The following is an 18,450-nucleotide window of genomic DNA, read 5'->3' as shown; positions in this document are numbered from 1 at the left end:
CAGGCCAGTACCATCAGAGCAACATCCACTGTAATATCTTGATTGCTTACATTAACTGTTTGTCCGTTTGAATCAGCAGAAGCGTGAATATTGAGCAAAAAAATAAATAAATCATAACTCAATTCTGAGATAATACTACACGTTTTAATGCATTTATTCATTGACATTTTTGGGGGGATATTTACAGTTAACGGCCTCTAAAAGTATCACCATTTACCGACAAGACAACACTGTAAACCCTTATAATTACTGAAAGAACGTTCCTATCTCATGACTAGATTTATTTAAGTATTTCATGGATCAATTTACCAGATCTTGATTATTCAAGTATGTGCGTGTTTCAGGCAGAACATAAACCCAGGCTATGCATCATTTTTAAAACGTCGAGAACAATGTTTGATGCAGTTAAAAAACACATATTTGCCTCACACCATACTATTTGTATGGGTCCTAAAAATCTTCAAATGGATGGAGAGACAACATTTAGGTAGTGTGTGGTTTGCAATGTTCTCATAAACTGTAGGATAGAAATAAAAACATGGCTTGATTGTACAGTTTGCATTAATCTAGCATGCAATTGCATTACATTGTCCAGTTTGCATTACATTTAATTAAAGGAGGCCTAGCCTATTCTTTTTTTACGTTTGTATGTTATCACTTATTATTTCATGTTAATTTTGGGACTTTGTTACAGTCTTAGGTTTAACTGAGTAAAGAGTTTTTACTGGGACTATTTACAGGTCACTTGTGCTATTTCACATACCTACAACATAGTTGCTGAAGTTGTCCTGTGCCTATGCTTGGGTGCGATGCGATCATTGACGCTCTCATTTACTGTTCGATTTTGGGAGCCTACAGTAAAGCGCAGACTACAGTGGCTGTGGAATTCCTCATCGGTTGCTAGTTTGAGCTGAATTCTGAATCTCTTTTGTCCACACGGACGTTCCATAGACTGATGCAGGCTTCTGCGAAGAAAGAAACCTGAGTAGACTCGCCTTTCCTGCCTGTCTCAAGCGTACAATACAGTTAATGTGTCCATAAAAATGGCTGCTGTATTTACTTGGCATTATTAAGACACTGAGCAGCATACATCGCCACGACTTGGCTTATTGCTGGTAAGTCAGTTGCTGCACCAAAATAGCATTCCCAGGCTTTGATCAAATAACGCGGCCATATCCTTGCTGAATTTACATTTCGCGATCTCGGAATACCTCTCGTAATGCTGCTGTGCAAAGCAATATTAGCGATATCATTAATGATACTTTGGTCGTTAGGGTAGGATCCTAGTTTTCTTTTTTCTTACGCTGAGGCAGTCGTGTTGCGCCGAAGGGGGCGGTGGGAGGGTGCGCAAAGTGAGTTGATGGCTAGAATTGGCTGGCAATTATAATCGTCTTCTGTGATGATTGCTTAATTAAAAGAACCCTGGAGCAAGTCAAGATATCTACGTGACGCAGTTTGCTGGATATTTCTATTACTGTCTTTCACGGTTTAGCCTTCTTTGCTGGTTTATAAAATGGCCTCCCTCTCGAATGCGTTTTCCCAAATCTTGTGTCCCTCCTATCCAGTAGACAGTCGTTTTATGGTCAGAGATGGGCCTTTTAAGAAAGGGATGCATGACAGTTCTCTGCACTATGTCCAAATTGTCATACACTACATAAGAGGCGTAAATGTACTCCAGAATCGGCCATGCAATTAGCTTGTAATCCTCAAACATACCCAGAACAATCTGAAAACTTCCAATTAATTTGGACTACCAGAAGGGTTTGAATTAATTATTTTTTTAATACATTTCACTTTCCAGACAAAAGAAACCACAATAAGTGGAGGCAATACAGTTCAAGAACTAAATGCAGTCAGAGTCAGTTATTGTTATGGCTTAGGTTTGGAATAATACTTAACATAATTGTAGGATTGTTGATATAATGTACCAGTTTGCATAACACCAACATTTCTTAGCAAATTATAAAACTCTTCAGACACCACTTGATGAAGAGTTTTTGCTCTCCAGGGAAAGGAATGTCCACTCCTGATCCTCCAGAGGGAGGGGCCCCCAGACCTGGCCCTTCCCCTGGCTCCGCCCACAGCATGATGGGTCGCAGCCCGGGCCCGCCCACCTCGTCAGCCCACGCCATCCCTCCATCAGGACCACCAGGGTTTACCCAGGAGAACATGCATCAGTTACACAAAGTAAGACCTCCGTTTGACTATGGAAAACCACTGTCTTACACTGTTTAAAGTCTGTTGCCTCAAACTTGAGACTGACCATGTATGGTGTGTTTCTTAGCAGCCTGTGGAGGGTACGCTGGAGAAGAACATCGCTGAGGACCCTCGCTTCAGTCAGATGAAGGGGATGTCTATGAGACCTGGAGGCCATGGAGGCATGGGGCCGCCTCCAAGTCCCATGGACCAACACTCCCAAGGTCCGCAGATGCATGGTGTATTTAAGTGAAACTGGATCAGGCTGCATCTACTGCACTGTACTGCAGAAACTTAAACTGCTTCCTATTCAGCTACTGTAGAATAGATCTCAAGAAATCATGAGAAGCTCTCAATTGTTTTCTGGTTCTCCTCCATCTCTCTGCAGGTTATCCATCTCATTTGAGTGGCTCAGAGCACAGTTCTAGTCCAGTGTCTGGCAGTGGTCCTCCTTCAGGTCCTCTCCTGCCCTCCTCTTCCTCCTCTGGGCCTGGTTCTGGGCCCATGGAGACCAGCGAGCCCCAGCCCATGAGCCAACCGACCCGCTCGGTGGTGTCAGTCGGGGGACCCGGCTGCGCTCCTGTTAACACGGACAGCACCTGCGGGCCCACCCCATTCAACCAGAACCAGCTGCACCAGCTACGCGCTCAGATCATGGCCTACAAGATCCTGGCACGTGGGCAGCCTCTTCCGGACCACCTGCAGATGGCAGTGCAGGGCAAACAGCCCATGCCAGGGATGCAGCAGCAGCCCATGCCCACCATACCCCCGTGCACCGGTGCACCCACAGGCCCTGGGCCCATGGGCGCTGGGTTCAGCAGAGGTCACGGTGAGAGGAGCACTGGGAACCAAACAAGAAAATGTTACTGTTATTTTGAGACAGCAATTAACATACCATCATCATTGTTTATTCAGGGTGAATTGACTGAGCACAGGGCTCTTATGCAGCAATGCCCTGACTGAGGCTACAGAATACAAAAGAACAATAAATAAACAAACCAAACAAATATTCTATTGACCTGCTTCTTGGAGATATGCCAGTTTGTAATGTGCATTATCAGAAATTCAGTGTCACAAATTTCCATTAATTATTTTGAACTTGCAGTTGCTCATACAAAACTATCTGAAACTTTGTATTTTCTGACTTATCGGTGACCTCCCTAACAGTCATTCTGAATGTTTAGTTCAATAAATAGTGATGTGACTTGACAATGATTTCTTTAAGGAATGGTGGGGCCCAACATGCCAATGGGTGGTCCTTCAGGGGGTCCCAACATGCAGGGACAGCCTCCCAGTGGACCCCCCAAAAACTGGCCTGAGGGTAAGTCACAGAACACACCTGAAATGGTCAGTCACCCAAGAATTGCAAAGTTTGAATACTTAATATATGTTTCATTTGGAAAGTTTTTTTATTGAAGTATTTCATTGTAAAAGGGTATTGTATATCATTTCAAGTGTTTTTTAAGTGATTACATAATGCAGGCACGTTAAAGGCCACCTCTTACTCTACTGTACACTCTCCTGTGCTGTAGGTCACATGGGGAATGCTGCCACCCCCTCCAACGCTTCCCAGAAGCTGATCCCCCCACAGCCCACGGGCAGACCCTCCCCCACTCCCCCCTCAGTGCCCTCTGCGTCCTCCCCAGTCATGCACTCCCAGAACCAGATGCCAGGGCAACCCGGCCATCCCACATCCATGGTGTCTCTGCACCAGAAGCAGATCCGCATCACCCCCATACAGAAGCCCTGCGGTCTGGACCCAGTGGATATCCTCCAGGAGAGAGAGTACAGGTAGTGTTGGACTACTGAACACGTGGCGTCAATACACTCTAAAGATTATAAAGACAACAGTTTAAAGCCTTGTATTATTGGCTAATTTTAAAGGGTATTATTAAAGTGTAACTTTTCTTTAGAATTAATGCTACGATTTAAATTCAAGTTCAAACAAAGTTTCCTGAAAGAGGTGCCTGTCATTGAAAATGATTGGGACACAAACCTGTTGAATACTCTCTCCAAGCGGACTTGTGGGTAATGCACCTCTGACCCCACATCCTAAGCGTGCCCTCTGACCCCCATGCCCTCTCTCCCTCCCTCTCAGACTGGAGGCCCGCATCACACATCGTATCCAGGAACTTGAGAACCTCCCGGGTTCCCTGGCTGGAGACCTCCGCACCAAAGCCACCATAGAGCTTAAAGCCCTGCGGCTGCTTAACTTCCAGAGACAGGTACATGCTCACCATAGAGCTTAAAGCCCTGCGGCTGCTTAACTTCCAGAGACAGGTACATGCTCACCATAGAGCTTAAAGCCCTGCGGCTGCTTAACTTCCAGAGACAGGTACATGCTCACCATAGAGCTTAAAGCCCTACGGCTGCTTAACTTCCAGAGACAGGTACATGCTCACCATAGAGCTCAAAGCCCTGCGGCTGCTTAACTTCCAGAGACAGGTACATGCTCACCAAACACTGGACACAGGAACTCCACTGCAGACATTGTATCATCATTAACTATGGTTTTGCTTATTTGGGGATTTTATTTAATTGGGGAATGTTGAATGTTTTTCAAAAGCAATTGCCCCTTCCCCTTAGAAATTAAAACATGGTATCTACTCCTCAAGCAAGTCTCCATAGTTTTCATCCATCTCTGTCACTCTCACTATCTTCCTCTCTTTCTCTCTTTCTCCTTTTCTCTCTCTTTCTGTCTTTCTCTCCCACCCTTCAGCTGAGGCAGGAGGTGGTGGTGTGTATGCGGCGGGACACGGCCCTGGAGACGGCCCTGGACGCGCGGGCCTACAAGCGCAGCAAGCGGCAGTCCCTGCGCGAGGCTCGCATCACCGAGAAGCTGGAGAAGCAGCAGAAGATCGAGAGGGAGCGCAAGCGCCGCCAGAAACACCAGGTCAGCACATCCACGGCCCAGCCACTGCGAAACCCACGCATTAGATCATGTATTTGAACACGCTTAGACCATGCATTCGAACACGCTTAAACCATGCATTAGAACATGCTTAGGTAGGATGTTATTGATTAGACCTCTGCTAGAACTCGGAGTAGAACTCATAAAATATTGACTGTTCATTCAAGCTTGATATATCACCTCACACTGCCTTAGAGGCACTTTGTTTGCACAGCATCTTGACCTCTATCCATAGCCCCAGTTTTATAATACTGGGAATTAGAAGAGTGTTCTCTCAGTTAGATATGGGTTTTTAGTCAATGAGGTGTGGGTTTTTAGTCAATGAGGTGTGGAGGTGAACTTACAGACTTTATTACGTGGAGAGAATGGTGTTTTGGGACGTACTTTTTGAATCTCCTGTCTCTCCGTACAGGAGTATTTGAACAGCATCCTCGCACATGCTAAGGACTTCAAGGAGTTCCACCGCTCCATCACAGGCAAGATCCAGAAGCTGACCAAAGCTGTGGCCACCTACCACGCCAACACTGAGCGCGAGCAGAAGAAGGAGAACGAGCGCATCGAGAAAGAGAGAATGAGGAGACTGATGGTGAGGACACACACGCACACCCACACACACACACACACACACACATAGACACACACACGCACACGCACACACACACACACCCGCACATACACACACACACACACACACACACCCGCACATACACACACACACGCACACACACTCTCACACACACACACACACGCACATACACAAACACGCACTCACACACACACACACACACACACACACACACACACACACACACACACACACACACACTTATCCAGAAAATGTAAACATGATATGCCCACAGACACACACTTTCACAACACAGTAGTTTTTAACAGACCACCTACAAACACACACATACATACACACACAGGAAATCCATTATCTGACCAACTGCCCATTATTACAGTCAAGCCAATGAATCAGATTTGAGTTTTTACAAGAGAGTGCACACTAAACTTAACTTAACTGAGCGTGCTTCCCCCAGGCCGAGGATGAGGAAGGCTACCGTAAGCTCATCGACCAGAAGAAGGACAAGCGCCTGGCTTACCTGCTGCAGCAGACGGACGAGTACGTGGCCAACCTCACCGACCTGGTGCGCGCCCACAAGGCCGTGCAAGCCCTAAAGGGGAAGAAGAAGAAGAAGAAGAAAAAGAAGACGACGGTAACTAAAGAACTACCTCAGACAGACGGCATACCTTGTCACTCCAACTCCAGATAAGAATCTGTAGCATTTACGTCATATCGTTGACCTGCCTGTATTGTCTACTTTGCACAGTGGGCTGGTCTAACTAAGAATGGTTGCTAAATAGATGACACTGTATGAGACATTTCATTTACATTTAGTCATTTAGCAAAGTGACCTAAAAGAAATTTTGCATTTATACATCAGGAGCAGTTTAGGGGTTCAGTGTCTGGCTCAAGGACACTTACACACTTGTTAGGGAGGAGTGGGTAATCGAACTAGCAACCTTCCAACCTCCCGATTACTAAACGACTCCTCTACCTCCTGTACCACTGTCGTTGGGTAAGATGCTTTCTGTTTCCCCTGACAGAAGGTGGAGAATGCTGAAGGTCAGGCAGGAGGAGTGGGGCCCGATGGAGAGGTACGTGTGAGCACAGAAACCTAAATACCATTGTCATTGGCTGGGCCGATACGGCAGCCAATCAGCACAAGAGAGACCTAAGCAACAGCCCACCCTTCTTTATGGCTTGGTTTGCTTCTTTCAAAATGGCTTTGCTGTATTTGATCAAAACATTGAAGAAAGAACAAAATGTTTTCATTTTCCAAAGTAATTGATAAAATCGTCAAAAAAGAATAAGGAATGTTATTTGCTGGTGTCCCAGATTCAGTGGACGCACACTCAAAGGTTCCCATGGTTACTTGTCCCTCTGCACGACCTTTCCAGGCCCTGGATGAGACCAGTCAGATGAGTGACCTGCCGGTGAAGGTGATCCACGTGGACAGCGGGAAGGTCCTGACCGGGGTGGAGGCACCAAAGGCGGGGCAGCTGGAGACCTGGCTGGAGATGAACCCAGGGTGAGTCCTCTGTGAAGAGAGCTGGGATTAAGCGGATTTAGCAGAGGGATTAAGACAGACAAGAAGATTGCAGGTTTATGAGCTGCCACTAATCTCTGAATCTCTGTGTATATAACCACACCTGTATGTTCCTCCATGATCTCTCTCTCTCTCTGTCTCTCTCTCTCACTCTCTCTCTCTCTCTCTTACTTTCTCTCTCTCTCTCTCTCTTTCAGCTATGAAGTGGCACCCAGGTCAGACAGCGAGGACTCTGGCTCTGAGGAAGAGGAGGTATGAGATTCTGTCTCTCAGTTCAGCTCCTGTGTAAAATGTCTGCGGTAACAGTGTTCTGTTGCTATTAAATGTCTCAAACGGTGCATTGGCTAGTGTTACTATAGAGGCCTATATGTCTCAGCTCAGGAACTGTGTTATGGCTGGTCATAAGTTAGAATTGTTTGAATTTCATTTGAATTCCAACAGTCCTGTGTTTTTCCAGGTTAAAAGACACTGACTGCTAATGTCTTTATTTTAGCATGGTGCAGTGTACTGAGTTTTGTTTTCAATAGTAGTAAATGCTTCAGAAGCTGAAAACGAGAGGGTGTCAATGACTAGCTTGCAATGTGCATGATGACAGAGGCAGAATTATTGCTCACATTCAAACTGATTAAGTTGGAAAGGTTGAGATTTATGTTTGTAATGTGTGTGTGTGTGTGTGTGTGTGTGTGTGTGTGTGTGTGTGTGTGTGTGTGTGTGTGTGTGTGTGTGTGTGTGTGTGTGTGTGATACTTTAGAGGTAACTCTGGTCATTTGTGTGTGTGTGACACTGCAGAAGTTACTCTGATGTGTGTGTGTGTACGGGTGTGTGTGTGTGTGTGTGTGTGTGTGTGTGTGTGTGTGTGTGTGTGTGTGTGAGACACTGCAGAGGTTACTCTGGCCATGTGTGTGTGTGTGACACTGGTCATTTGTGTCACAGGAGGAAGAGGATGAGCAGCCTCAGTCCTCTCAGGCTGCTGTGGACGACAAGAAAAAAATCAGCGACCCCGACAAAGAAGAAGTTGACGAGGTGGACGCCCGAGACATCATTGAGTAAGAGACACGGGGTCCCTGCACACATGCACATGGTGTCTTTGCAAACACCAATAAGGCTAGTGTTATAGGTTTAAGGGCAAGTCCATGGACACCAAACTCGTCTTTGTTCAGTCATGAATATAGAGGACCCGGTATCATGAACAACCACAGCTAGAGGCAGCTGTAGGCAGTGTGTCCCTTATTCGTGTCAGTTTTAACAACTGTTTGTGTGTGTGTGTGTGTGTGTGTGTGTGTGTGTGTGTGTGTGTGTGTGTGTGTGTGTGTGCCCATGTGCTTGTGTTTGTGTTTGTATGTGTGTGTGTGTGTGTTTGTGTCTGTGTCTGTGTCTGTGTCTGTGTCTGTGTCTGTGTCTGTGTCTGTGTCTGTGTCTGTGTCTGTGTCTGTGTCTGTGTCTGTGTCAGTGTCTGTGTCTGTGTCTGAGTGTGTGTGTGTGAGTGTGTGTGTGTGTCTGTGTCAAAATGTGTGTGTGTCTGTGTCTGAATGTGTGTTTGTGTGTGTGTGTGTGTGTGTGTACGTCTGTGTATTTACGCACTTTTTCCTTGTGCTGCAGTAATGCTAAACAGGATGTGGACGATGAGTACAGCAATGCAGCCTTCGAGCGCGGCCTGCAGTCCTACTACGCCGTGGCCCACGCCGTCACCGAGAAGGTGGACAAGCAGTCCTCCCTGCTGGTCAACGGCCAGCTCAAGCATTACCAGGTGACACTTCCAGCTCACTCTAAGGCCAGCTGTGGTCTACTGCCACCGTGATCAGAAATGGTTCCTCTGTAATGACTTGCATTTCCTCTCCTCTGTAATGACTTGCATTTGCTAGTTTGCTGTCACTATTTTTAATAGTCTTTTGCATGTCACAGTAACTTCCCGTATATTGTTTCTACTTCATCCAGAAGGAAAAAATGCAGCTCTACTCTTTCTGCAGTTCATGAAATGGTTGACCACTGTGTTGTAGGCATTTTCTTTGCCGTGACCAAATTTAGTTTTTGCTTAGTGTAAATTCAGTTTTGTTCACACATTAAACTGAATTGAAGGTTTAAAAACTCACTATCACTCACCGTCTCAGACACACTAGGCGACAGGAGCCCGTCAGGTCATGACCTTTACAGTGCTTAGATTACAGCCTCAAACATAGAATACAGGAAATGCACAGCTACTCTTGAGGTGTTCGCATAGCATGCTACACAAAACCTGACATATGAAGGTTGCACACTCTTCTCCCATTCCAACACTTAATAGCCAACCTTTTAGATAAGAGCTCTATGTGTATTCCTTTTTAAATAACTACTACTTTGGTATTTCAGTAAGCACCTGTGTGTACCTGGCCAGCCACATAGGCTGCTTTGATAGTAGTGACCATAAGATGGGAGATGATTAAGCATCTTCCTCCTCCTGTTTAGATCCAGGGTCTGGAGTGGTTGGTGTCCCTCTACAACAACAACCTGAATGGCATCCTGGCTGACGAGATGGGCCTGGGCAAGACCATCCAGACCATCGCCCTCATCACCCACCTCATGGAGTATAAGCGCCTCAACGGACCCTTCCTCATCATCGTGCCCCTCTCGTGAGTAACCCTTCCTCATCATCGTGCCCCTCTCGTGAGTAGCCCTTCCTCATCATCATGCCCCTCTCGTGAGTAGCCCTTCCTCATCATCGAGCCCCTCTCGTGAGTAACCCTTCCTCATCATCGAGCCCCTCTCGTGAGTAGCCCTTCCTCATCATCGTGCCCCTCTTGTGAGTAACCCTTCCTCATCATCGTGCCTCTCTCCCCTTCCTCATCATCGTGCCTCTCTCCCCTTCCTCATCATCGTGCCCCTCTCGTGAGTAGAGTAGCCCTTCCTCATCATCGTGCCCCTCTCGTGAGTAGAGTAGCCCTTCCTCATCATCGTGCCCCTCTCGTGAGTAACCCTTCCTCATCATCGTGCCCCTCTCGTGAGTAACCCTTCCTCATCATCATGCCCCTCTCGTGAGTAGCCCTTCCTCATCATCGTGCCTCTCTCCCCTTCCTCATCATCGTGCCCCTCTCGTGAGTAGAGTAGCCCTTCCTCATCATCGTGCCCCTCTCGTGAGTAGCCTTAACGGGCCCTTCCTCATCATCGTGCCACTCTAGTGAGTAGAGTAGCCCTTCCTCATCATCGTGCCACTCTCGTGAGTAGAGTAGCCCTTCCTCATCATCGTGCCCCTCTCGTGAGTAGCCTTAACGGGCCCTTCCTCATCATCGTGCCCCTCTCGTGAGTAGAGTAGCCCTTCCTCATCATCGTGCCCCTCTCGTGAGTAGAGTAGCCCTTCCTCATCACCGTCCCCCTCTCGTGAGTAGAGTAGCCCTCTCAAGTAACCTACTCTCCTTCTCCCTATTTCAGAGTAGGAATGAGTTGCTTCCAATTTACATTTAGTCATTTAGCAGACGCATTTGTCCAAAGCGATGAACAAGGGAGAGAACAGTCAAGCTACGATTAATAGAGACCTAGTGTAACAATAAATACTACTTCATATATGAAATAGATAAAATAAATAGAAAAAAGAAGTGCAGGAATGTAACTGCTGTAATTGCAAGTTAAGTACTAACTAACTCTTCTCTAAAGGGACTCATGGGCTATAGTTGACGTGTGGGACATTCTGGTGGTCCTACGCATCAAGTTTGAAAGACACGCTCACTGCACTTCCCACTAACTCCCACAGGGGGGCAGTGCAGGCGTGTTTTGAAGTGTGTTTCTGTGTTTTGTGTGGCAGGACGCTCTCCAACTGGGTGTATGAATTTGACAAGTGGGCCCCGTCTGTGGTGAAAGTTTCCTACAAGGTGAGCAACAGTGCAACAATCTGAGCTTTCTTAACAAGAGCGAAAAGGATTTTTTTTTGAAGATTGCAAGCTCAGTTAATAGGGAGTTTTCCAAATGACTGCATGTTCAGAACCTTTTAATGAAGTGTTGTGTTAATCTTACCCTGGAGCTGGAAGTAAACATGAACTGCCTTTAAGTCATTTTAGGCTCAATCTACATTTATGTACTTTGTTGGTCTCTGGGGCAAGTAAAGCAAATGTTTCTGGTTTTAATCATTCTCTTTCAGGGATCCCGTGCCGCACGAAAAGCATTTGTCCCTCAACTGCGCACTGGCAAGTTCAATGTACTCTTAACCACCTACGAGTACATTATCAAAGACAAGCAAATCCTGGCAAAGGTATGGAACTTACACCAGTCAAATACACACACCCTCACACACACTCACACACACACTGTACTCAGTCATACAGAACTTACACTGTGCAGAGTAACGAGTTTTAGACCTGCTCAGGTCTGGCCATAAAGATCCCATTTGTCCTGTATTCAGTTCAGTTCTGTACAGCAAAACATTCCCTCTAGCATACTCCCTCAATTCACCTGCACTGCCTTCATCAACCAAGCTTTCCCATCATTCATCACTCTCTCCAGCCTTTGCTCCAAACCCCCCATGGTCCTAAAGTCCCCTCTATTGCCTGTCAGTGCTCTTTCGTAGGTGCGTTGGATATAGTTGAGCGGCGCTCGCGCGGTCACCTGTCCCCCCTTGCATCCGCTAGGCATTCATGTATTCATTTGCGCTTTGGCTACTGACAGTGAGCAGGTAGGTGCACACATACCAGGCCTCTCATGGTGACCTCAGACTCTAGCAGTCAAGGACTACATGGAGCCTCTTTCCTCTTCAGTTTGTTTTGTTTGTTATTTTGCATTTTTTTTCATTCAATATGTAAATTCTCTGTTTGTCCTGTATGTGAGAGTGTGTATTTGTGCATGTATCTGTGTGTGTCTGTGTGCGCATGATTGTGTGTTTGTGTGTGTGTGTGTGTATGTGTGTGTGTGTGTGTGTGTGTGTGTGTGTGTGTGTGTGTGTGTGTGTGTTTGTGTGTGTGTGTGTGTGTGTGTGTGTGTGTGTGTGTGTGTGTGTGTGTGTGTGTGTGTGTGTGTGTGTGTGTGTGTGTGTGTGTGTGTGTGTGTGTGTGTGTGTGTGCGCGCGTGCGTGTGTGTGTACGGGTGTGTGTGTGCGTGTGTGTTTGTGTCTGTGTGTCTGTGTGTGTGATCGTGTGTGTATACGGACACAGATCCGCTGGAAGTACATGATCGTGGACGAGGGCCACCGCATGAAGAACCACCACTGCAAGCTGACGCAGGTGCTGAACACACACTACCTGGCCCCCCGCCGCGTCCTCCTCACGGGCACGCCGCTGCAGAACAAGCTGCCCGAGCTCTGGGCCCTGCTCAACTTCCTCCTCCCCACCATCTTCAAGAGCTGCATCACCTTCGAGCAGTGGTTCAACGCGCCCTTCGCCATGACCGGAGAGAAGGTCTGACACCGTCACCACTGTGAGGCTGTGTGAAACAGATGCTGTGGGTTTGCATGGATGTGCTGCTGGATGTGTTGTGCTGGCTGGCATGAGGATAAGTGGAGTGACGGATGTATGACTTAGCTGGATGGAAGGGTTGAGAGCAGAGGCGGAGATCCCATTTTGCCGTAGGGGGGGACAATATGCGGTAAAATATCAGAGAATAATTCCTGGGGGGGACACAGGAAAATTGGAGATGCCCCCTCCCCCGCAACGGAGTTTTGACATATTTTTCACATGCGGATGACCCCGCCCCCTTCCCCTGTGACGACTTCCTGCCATCATTTTCACATGCAGATGATGTCCCCGCCCCTCCCCCCGCAACAAAGTTTTGCCATCCTTTAGACATGCAGGGACGTAATAACTCAAAAAGAGGACATGTCCCCCCCGGGATCTCCGCCTATGGTTGAGAGGATGGAGACTGGAGTGGAGAGAGTGAATCCTGAGGTAAACCAGAGGATGATGGATGGACGGAGTGACCTCAGGTAGACGGATAAGTTCTTTAAAAATGAGTGAATGGGTGAAAGGACGTACGGCTTTTCATGCGTGGGGGAAGAGCTCACCCTTCGGGGCGACATCACTTCCTCTTCCTACGTGACACAGGTGGACCTGAATGAAGAGGAGACCATTCTCATCATCCGTCGTCTGCACAAGGTGCTCCGCCCCTTCCTGCTTAGGAGGTTGAAGAAGGAAGTGGAGGCTCAGCTTCCTGAGAAGGTACCGAGAGCTCTGTGAACTAGTGATGCACCAGCATAGATTATTTTAGTATTTATAGGCCAGTATTTATATCTGATTATTTAAAAAAGTAACTGACCGATATATCCAGCACCAATACTGACTCATTGCTTCTTCTTACACAACTTTTCTGCTTTCTTTTTTAAAGGTTTACAAATCCCTCCATTCTGTTGAGCTCGATTGTGTATTGTTTTTTTTTTTAACAACTGGCAATTATGGCCAGTGTGCAAATATTTTAAACCAATTATTGGCCAATACTTATTCATGCATAGATGATGGCTAGTCTTTGGATCTGACCTCTTCCACTTCCTCCTGACCAAGGCCTTTCCCCTGTGGCCTCCCTAGGTGGAGTATGTGATCAAGTGTGACATGTCAGCCCTGCAGAGGGTGCTGTACCGCCACATGCAGGCCAAAGGAGTCCTGCTGACGGATGGGTCAGAGAAGGACAAGAAGGTGAGGCTGACTGATGTGCTAGCATCCTCTGGTTGATGTAGTTAGTGTGTGTGTGTGTGTGTGTGTGTGTGTGTGTGTGTGTGTGTGTGTGTGTGTGTGTGTGTGTGTGTGTGTGTGTGTGTGTGTGTGTGTGTGTGGCCGGGTCTGTGTGTGTGTGTGTGTGTGTGTGTGTGTGTGTGTGTGTGTGTGGCGAATGTAACCTAGTTATGAGCCTCTACCACATAAAGAACCACCGCTCTGCAAACTGTTCAACAAGTTCTGCTACCACCTGCTGTGTGTATGTGTATGTGTGTGTGTGTGTGTGTGTGTGTGTGTGTGTGTGTGTGTGTGTGTGTGTGTGTGTGTGATATACTAACCTAGTTATGAGACTCTATGGGCTCCACATTTGCTTTCTGTTTCAGATATGGTAAGCCTGAGGAGCTATTGAGTGCCATAAATCTGAAATGATTTAATTCTATTCCAGGGTAAAGGAGGGACCAAGGCTCTGATGAACACCATCGTGCAGCTGAGGAAGATCTGCAATCACCCCTACATGTTCCAGCAGATCGAGGTGCGGGGGGTTTTCATGGGGTTTTCATGACTAAATCTGGGCTCAGTCCCATGCATACACTGGGGATCAGTACAAAATATGTGGATGTTTACCATACCATAACATGGAGCAAGCTTATAGGCTCTAACACTTCCTGTCATCATGATAACATGATGTTGGATGTCTCCCTTTTCCCAGCAATCCTTCTCTGAGCATCTGGGCTTGTCTGGTGGCTTTGTTCAAGGGTTAGTGTGTTTTGTAGCCACCAGAAACTACAGTTCCCACAATACCTTGGCAAATATAAAAAAAGGAATTAAAAAAAAGTTATAAAAAATCTGTTGTGCTCTGACCTCCTTGTCCAGCCCTGACCTGTATCGCGCCTCGGGGAAGTTTGAGCTTCTGGACCGCATCCTGCCCAAGCTCCTGGTCACCAACCACAAGGTGCTGCTCTTCTGCCAGATGACCTCCCTCATGAACATCATGGAGGACTACTTTGCCTATCGCAGTTTCAAGTATCTGCGTCTGGATGGTGAGGGAAGGGGATCCATTGGTTTCTCTTCCCCTTGCTCTTCTGTCTTTCTTTCTTTCTTTCTTTCTGTATTCTTTTCTCTCTTTCTCTCTCATCCTCCTGTTTCTACCTCTAGGACCTTTGCGCCTCTTTTAATGTCTATATGAAATAGTATCAATTCCCCTCATTATTAGTGGTAATACATTATATTCCTCTCCCTCCACAAACAAGCTTTCAAACCCATATTTAGCTCCATGTGTGCTGATCAATGACTGCTCGGTCTGTAGGCACCACTAAGGCTGGTTTAGCTCCACATGTGCTGATCACTGACTTCTTGCTCTGTCTGTAGGCACCACTAAGGCTGGTTTAGCTCCACATGTGCTGATCACTGACTTCTTGCTCTGTCTGTAGGCACCACTAAGGCTGGTTTAGCTCCACATGTGCTGATCACTGACTTCTTGCTCTGTCTGTAGGCACCACTAAGGCTGAGGACCGTGGCATGCTGCTGAAGACCTTCAATGACCCAGCCTCCAATTACTTCGTCTTCCTGCTCAGCACCAGAGCCGGCGGGCTGGGCCTCAACCTGCAGTCGGCCGACACCGTGGTCATCTTCGACAGCGACTGGAACCCACACCAGGTACCGAACCACCAGCTCTACCGGCCGTCGCTAATCTCGGTCAACACGAAACTCCGAACCACCCGCATTACCGGCCGTCGCTAATCTCAGTCAACACGAAACTCCGAGCCACCAGCACTACCGGCCATCACTAATCTCAGTCAACACGAAACTCCTCTCACAACTACCATCTGGTCTTTTGGCTGGGACTTATTAGACTGTTTTATTTTTAATATATTGACCGTTTTTATTTCCAGCTTTTTCTGTAACTTGAAGAGATGTACCATATAATCCTATGATACAATCCATTTGATTTATCTTAGTTTATTATTAGTTAAACTAACCATTTAATATTTTTGTATTAGTTCAGTCTGTCAATTGTGTCGTGCTTTTCTATTTAATGCACCTAGATTACATTAATGCTTTTCTATTTAATGCACCTAGATTCTCACTAATCCTAGTTCTCCTCTCCTTCCCCGTAATCCCCCCCGGGTCTACAGGACCTTCAGGCCCAGGACCGCGCCCACCGCATCGGGCAGCAGAACGAGGTGCGCGTGCTTCGCCTCTGCACCGTCAACAGCGTGGAGGAGAAGATCCTGGCCGCCGCCAAGTACAAGCTGAACGTGGACCAGAAGGTGATCGAGGCCGGCATGTTCGACCAGAAGTCGTCCAGCCACGAGCGTCGGGCCTTCCTGCAGGCCATCCTGGAGCAGGACGAGCAGGACGAGGTCTGCCATTAGTATATTTATACGCACCTTTTCACTTCCTGTTTCTGTTTTCACCCTTTAGACCTGTTATTCTTCCTCTCTTTTCTCACCTTCTCTGTCAAAACAACATTTCAATTCAATTCCAATTGTATTTATATTGCCGCCAAAACAATAACATTGTCTCAAGGCTTTTTACAGAGCCTGAACCCCCTTTAAGCAAGCAAAATGGCGACGGGGGCAAGGAAAACCCCCCTGTTAAATCAGGAGGAAACCTTAAGCAGAACTGCGGCACCAAAGGGGGGGCCCATCTGCTTGAGGCTGGCCGGATAGAGATAGAAAAAAAAAGTGGGCGGGGGGGTGGTGGGGGGGGGGGGCAATAAGAAATCATAAATGTATCATGATGAGCTTGCTAGCATACATGGGGTAAATGTACATAATACAAACAAACATAATGTGGTTTAAACATGATGCATACAGAATTGGTAGTAGATTAGGTGGAGAGAGAGTATACATGTATTGTAGAATAGCATACTGGGTATACAGTGTGCTTGTAAGGTTACTATTACAAGGGTAAGTAGAGTAATGGACAAGACAACTATGTCGATGGTGGCAATTATTTGAATTGCAGGAACATGCTAGCACAGAGTATGGGGTAGAAATAGTGTATGACAGTGTGGGGATGGAGGGTGGGCGTAGGCAGAGGGTTTCTACAAATAGATCGGGTGGAGAGACTACAGCAGCATCCCACAGCGAAGAAAGTCTAGACTAGGAGGGGAAGTCAAAGAGAGTTTGGTAAAGTTTGGCTGCCAATACGGGTGAATGTACTTAATGAATATGGTGATGAGGAACAATAATTCCACATCCATCAGCGAACATAAGCCACGCTATTAGAGAGAAAATATTTGGTTAGTAGACATCAATTTGTGGACAGATAAGGAGTTACATTTAGGTAAGCAATTAACACTAGGTAATATGTCCACTTTATCAGTATCAGTATTAGCATTAGCGATATGATATGAAAGGAGATGGAGCGAGAGAGGCTGCCTGGCAAGGTATATGGCAATTTTATTTCTGTTTAGTTCTGATGAGTTATGATTGGGTGACATGGTGCATGGGGCTTTTAGTTAGGATCGCAAGGGTGGCAGGATACACAACAGTGCCCAACTGGCTGGCGAAAAAAAAAACTTTGAAATCAATTCTACTTTTGACAGGGAGCCAGTGCAGAGAGGCAAGTACAGGTGAGATATGATCATTTCTCTTTGAAGAATGTTTGGTTTGAGTCTGATGGTAAAACTGTTAACTGATGAGGGACTAACTCTCTTTGACGATGTTTATGGCATGTTTCAAACTCTTGATGCTGAGGGTGTGAATCTGAACCTCCACACCTTCATCACCAGGAGGAAGACGAAGTTCCCGATGATGAGACCCTCAACCAGATGATCGCCCGAAGCGAAGAGGAGTTTGACCACTTCATGGTTATTGTCAAAACTCTCACACACACACACTCACACACACACACACACACACACACACACACACACACACACACACACACACACACACACACACACACACACACACACACACACTCCCACACAGACACACACACACACACACACACACACACACATACACACAGCTATTAATGTGAAACCTGTAAATAAACTGTGGCAAGTTTGAACCGAAAAACAATCCATGAAAGTAATGCGAGATGGATGAGAGAAGGTTCTGTTGGTGTGATTTTGTTAACAAAGACTTAGTGGATAAGTCCTCTCCTCTCCCCCTCTCCTCTCCTCTCCTCTCATCTCCCCCCTCTCCTCCCCTCTCCTCTCCTCTCCTCTCCTCCAGCGCAAGGATCTGGACCGGCGTCGCGAGGAGGCGCGGAACCCCAAGCGCAAGCCTCGTCTGATGGAGGAGGACGAGCTGCCCTCCTGGATCCTGAAGGATGACGCGGAGGTGGAGGCGCTCACCTGCGAGGAGGAGGAGGAGAAGATGTTCGGCCGTGGCTCGCGCCAGCGCAGGGACGTGGACTACAGCGACGCACTCTCTGAGAAGCAGTGGCTCAAGGTCAGGGGTCAACTCACGAGAGGTCACAAGGTCACCGGGCGGCGTGTATCCCCTTTGCGCTACGCATCTGGCAGCTACTTGAGATCTTACGATTATTTTATTTATTGAGTCAATATTTGGCCATTTTATCCTCGACTTTTTATGCTACATAACTTTCTGCGTTTCAAAATGAGCGGGATTGCCAGCTACTTGAGATCTTACTGCTGTTTACTCTCTCGCTT

At 47.0% G+C, this 18,450-nt stretch overlaps 1 protein-coding gene across 1 annotated transcript in view; it reads left to right on the top strand.

The window, feature by feature from the left end:
- Positions 1–2,016: 2,016 nt before the first annotated feature.
- The window catches only part of smarca4b (SWI/SNF related BAF chromatin remodeling complex subunit ATPase 4b), a gene marked incomplete at both ends in the record, with an annotated part of 19,528 nt that continues 3,094 nt past the window's right edge, over positions 2,017–18,450 (top strand). Inside the window, 27 exons of the mRNA XM_080850783.1 lie at positions 2,017–2,187; positions 2,288–2,420; positions 2,585–3,025; positions 3,422–3,517; positions 3,729–3,987; positions 4,295–4,421; positions 4,916–5,089; positions 5,520–5,693; positions 6,151–6,318; positions 6,719–6,769; positions 7,073–7,203; positions 7,419–7,473; positions 8,155–8,267; positions 8,821–8,968; positions 9,664–9,827; positions 10,994–11,060; positions 11,327–11,437; positions 12,333–12,575; positions 13,218–13,331; positions 13,695–13,802; positions 14,266–14,352; positions 14,530–14,582; positions 14,694–14,860; positions 15,313–15,476; positions 15,956–16,183; positions 17,560–17,637; positions 18,011–18,229. Coding sequence (XP_080706909.1) covers positions 2,017–2,187; positions 2,288–2,420; positions 2,585–3,025; positions 3,422–3,517; positions 3,729–3,987; positions 4,295–4,421; positions 4,916–5,089; positions 5,520–5,693; positions 6,151–6,318; positions 6,719–6,769; positions 7,073–7,203; positions 7,419–7,473; positions 8,155–8,267; positions 8,821–8,968; positions 9,664–9,827; positions 10,994–11,060; positions 11,327–11,437; positions 12,333–12,575; positions 13,218–13,331; positions 13,695–13,802; positions 14,266–14,352; positions 14,530–14,582; positions 14,694–14,860; positions 15,313–15,476; positions 15,956–16,183; positions 17,560–17,637; positions 18,011–18,229 — 4,044 coding nt within the window. The remainder of the gene's footprint in view (positions 2,188–2,287; positions 2,421–2,584; positions 3,026–3,421; positions 3,518–3,728; positions 3,988–4,294; positions 4,422–4,915; positions 5,090–5,519; positions 5,694–6,150; positions 6,319–6,718; positions 6,770–7,072; positions 7,204–7,418; positions 7,474–8,154; positions 8,268–8,820; positions 8,969–9,663; positions 9,828–10,993; positions 11,061–11,326; positions 11,438–12,332; positions 12,576–13,217; positions 13,332–13,694; positions 13,803–14,265; positions 14,353–14,529; positions 14,583–14,693; positions 14,861–15,312; positions 15,477–15,955; positions 16,184–17,559; positions 17,638–18,010; positions 18,230–18,450) is intronic.

Source organism: Sprattus sprattus, assembly GCF_963457725.1.
Source record: "Sprattus sprattus genome assembly, chromosome: 1".
Classification (NCBI taxonomy): domain Eukaryota; kingdom Metazoa; phylum Chordata; class Actinopteri; order Clupeiformes; family Clupeidae; genus Sprattus; species Sprattus sprattus.
Note: the sequence above shows the minus strand (reverse complement) of the source record. Positions and strands in the feature narration are given on the sequence as shown.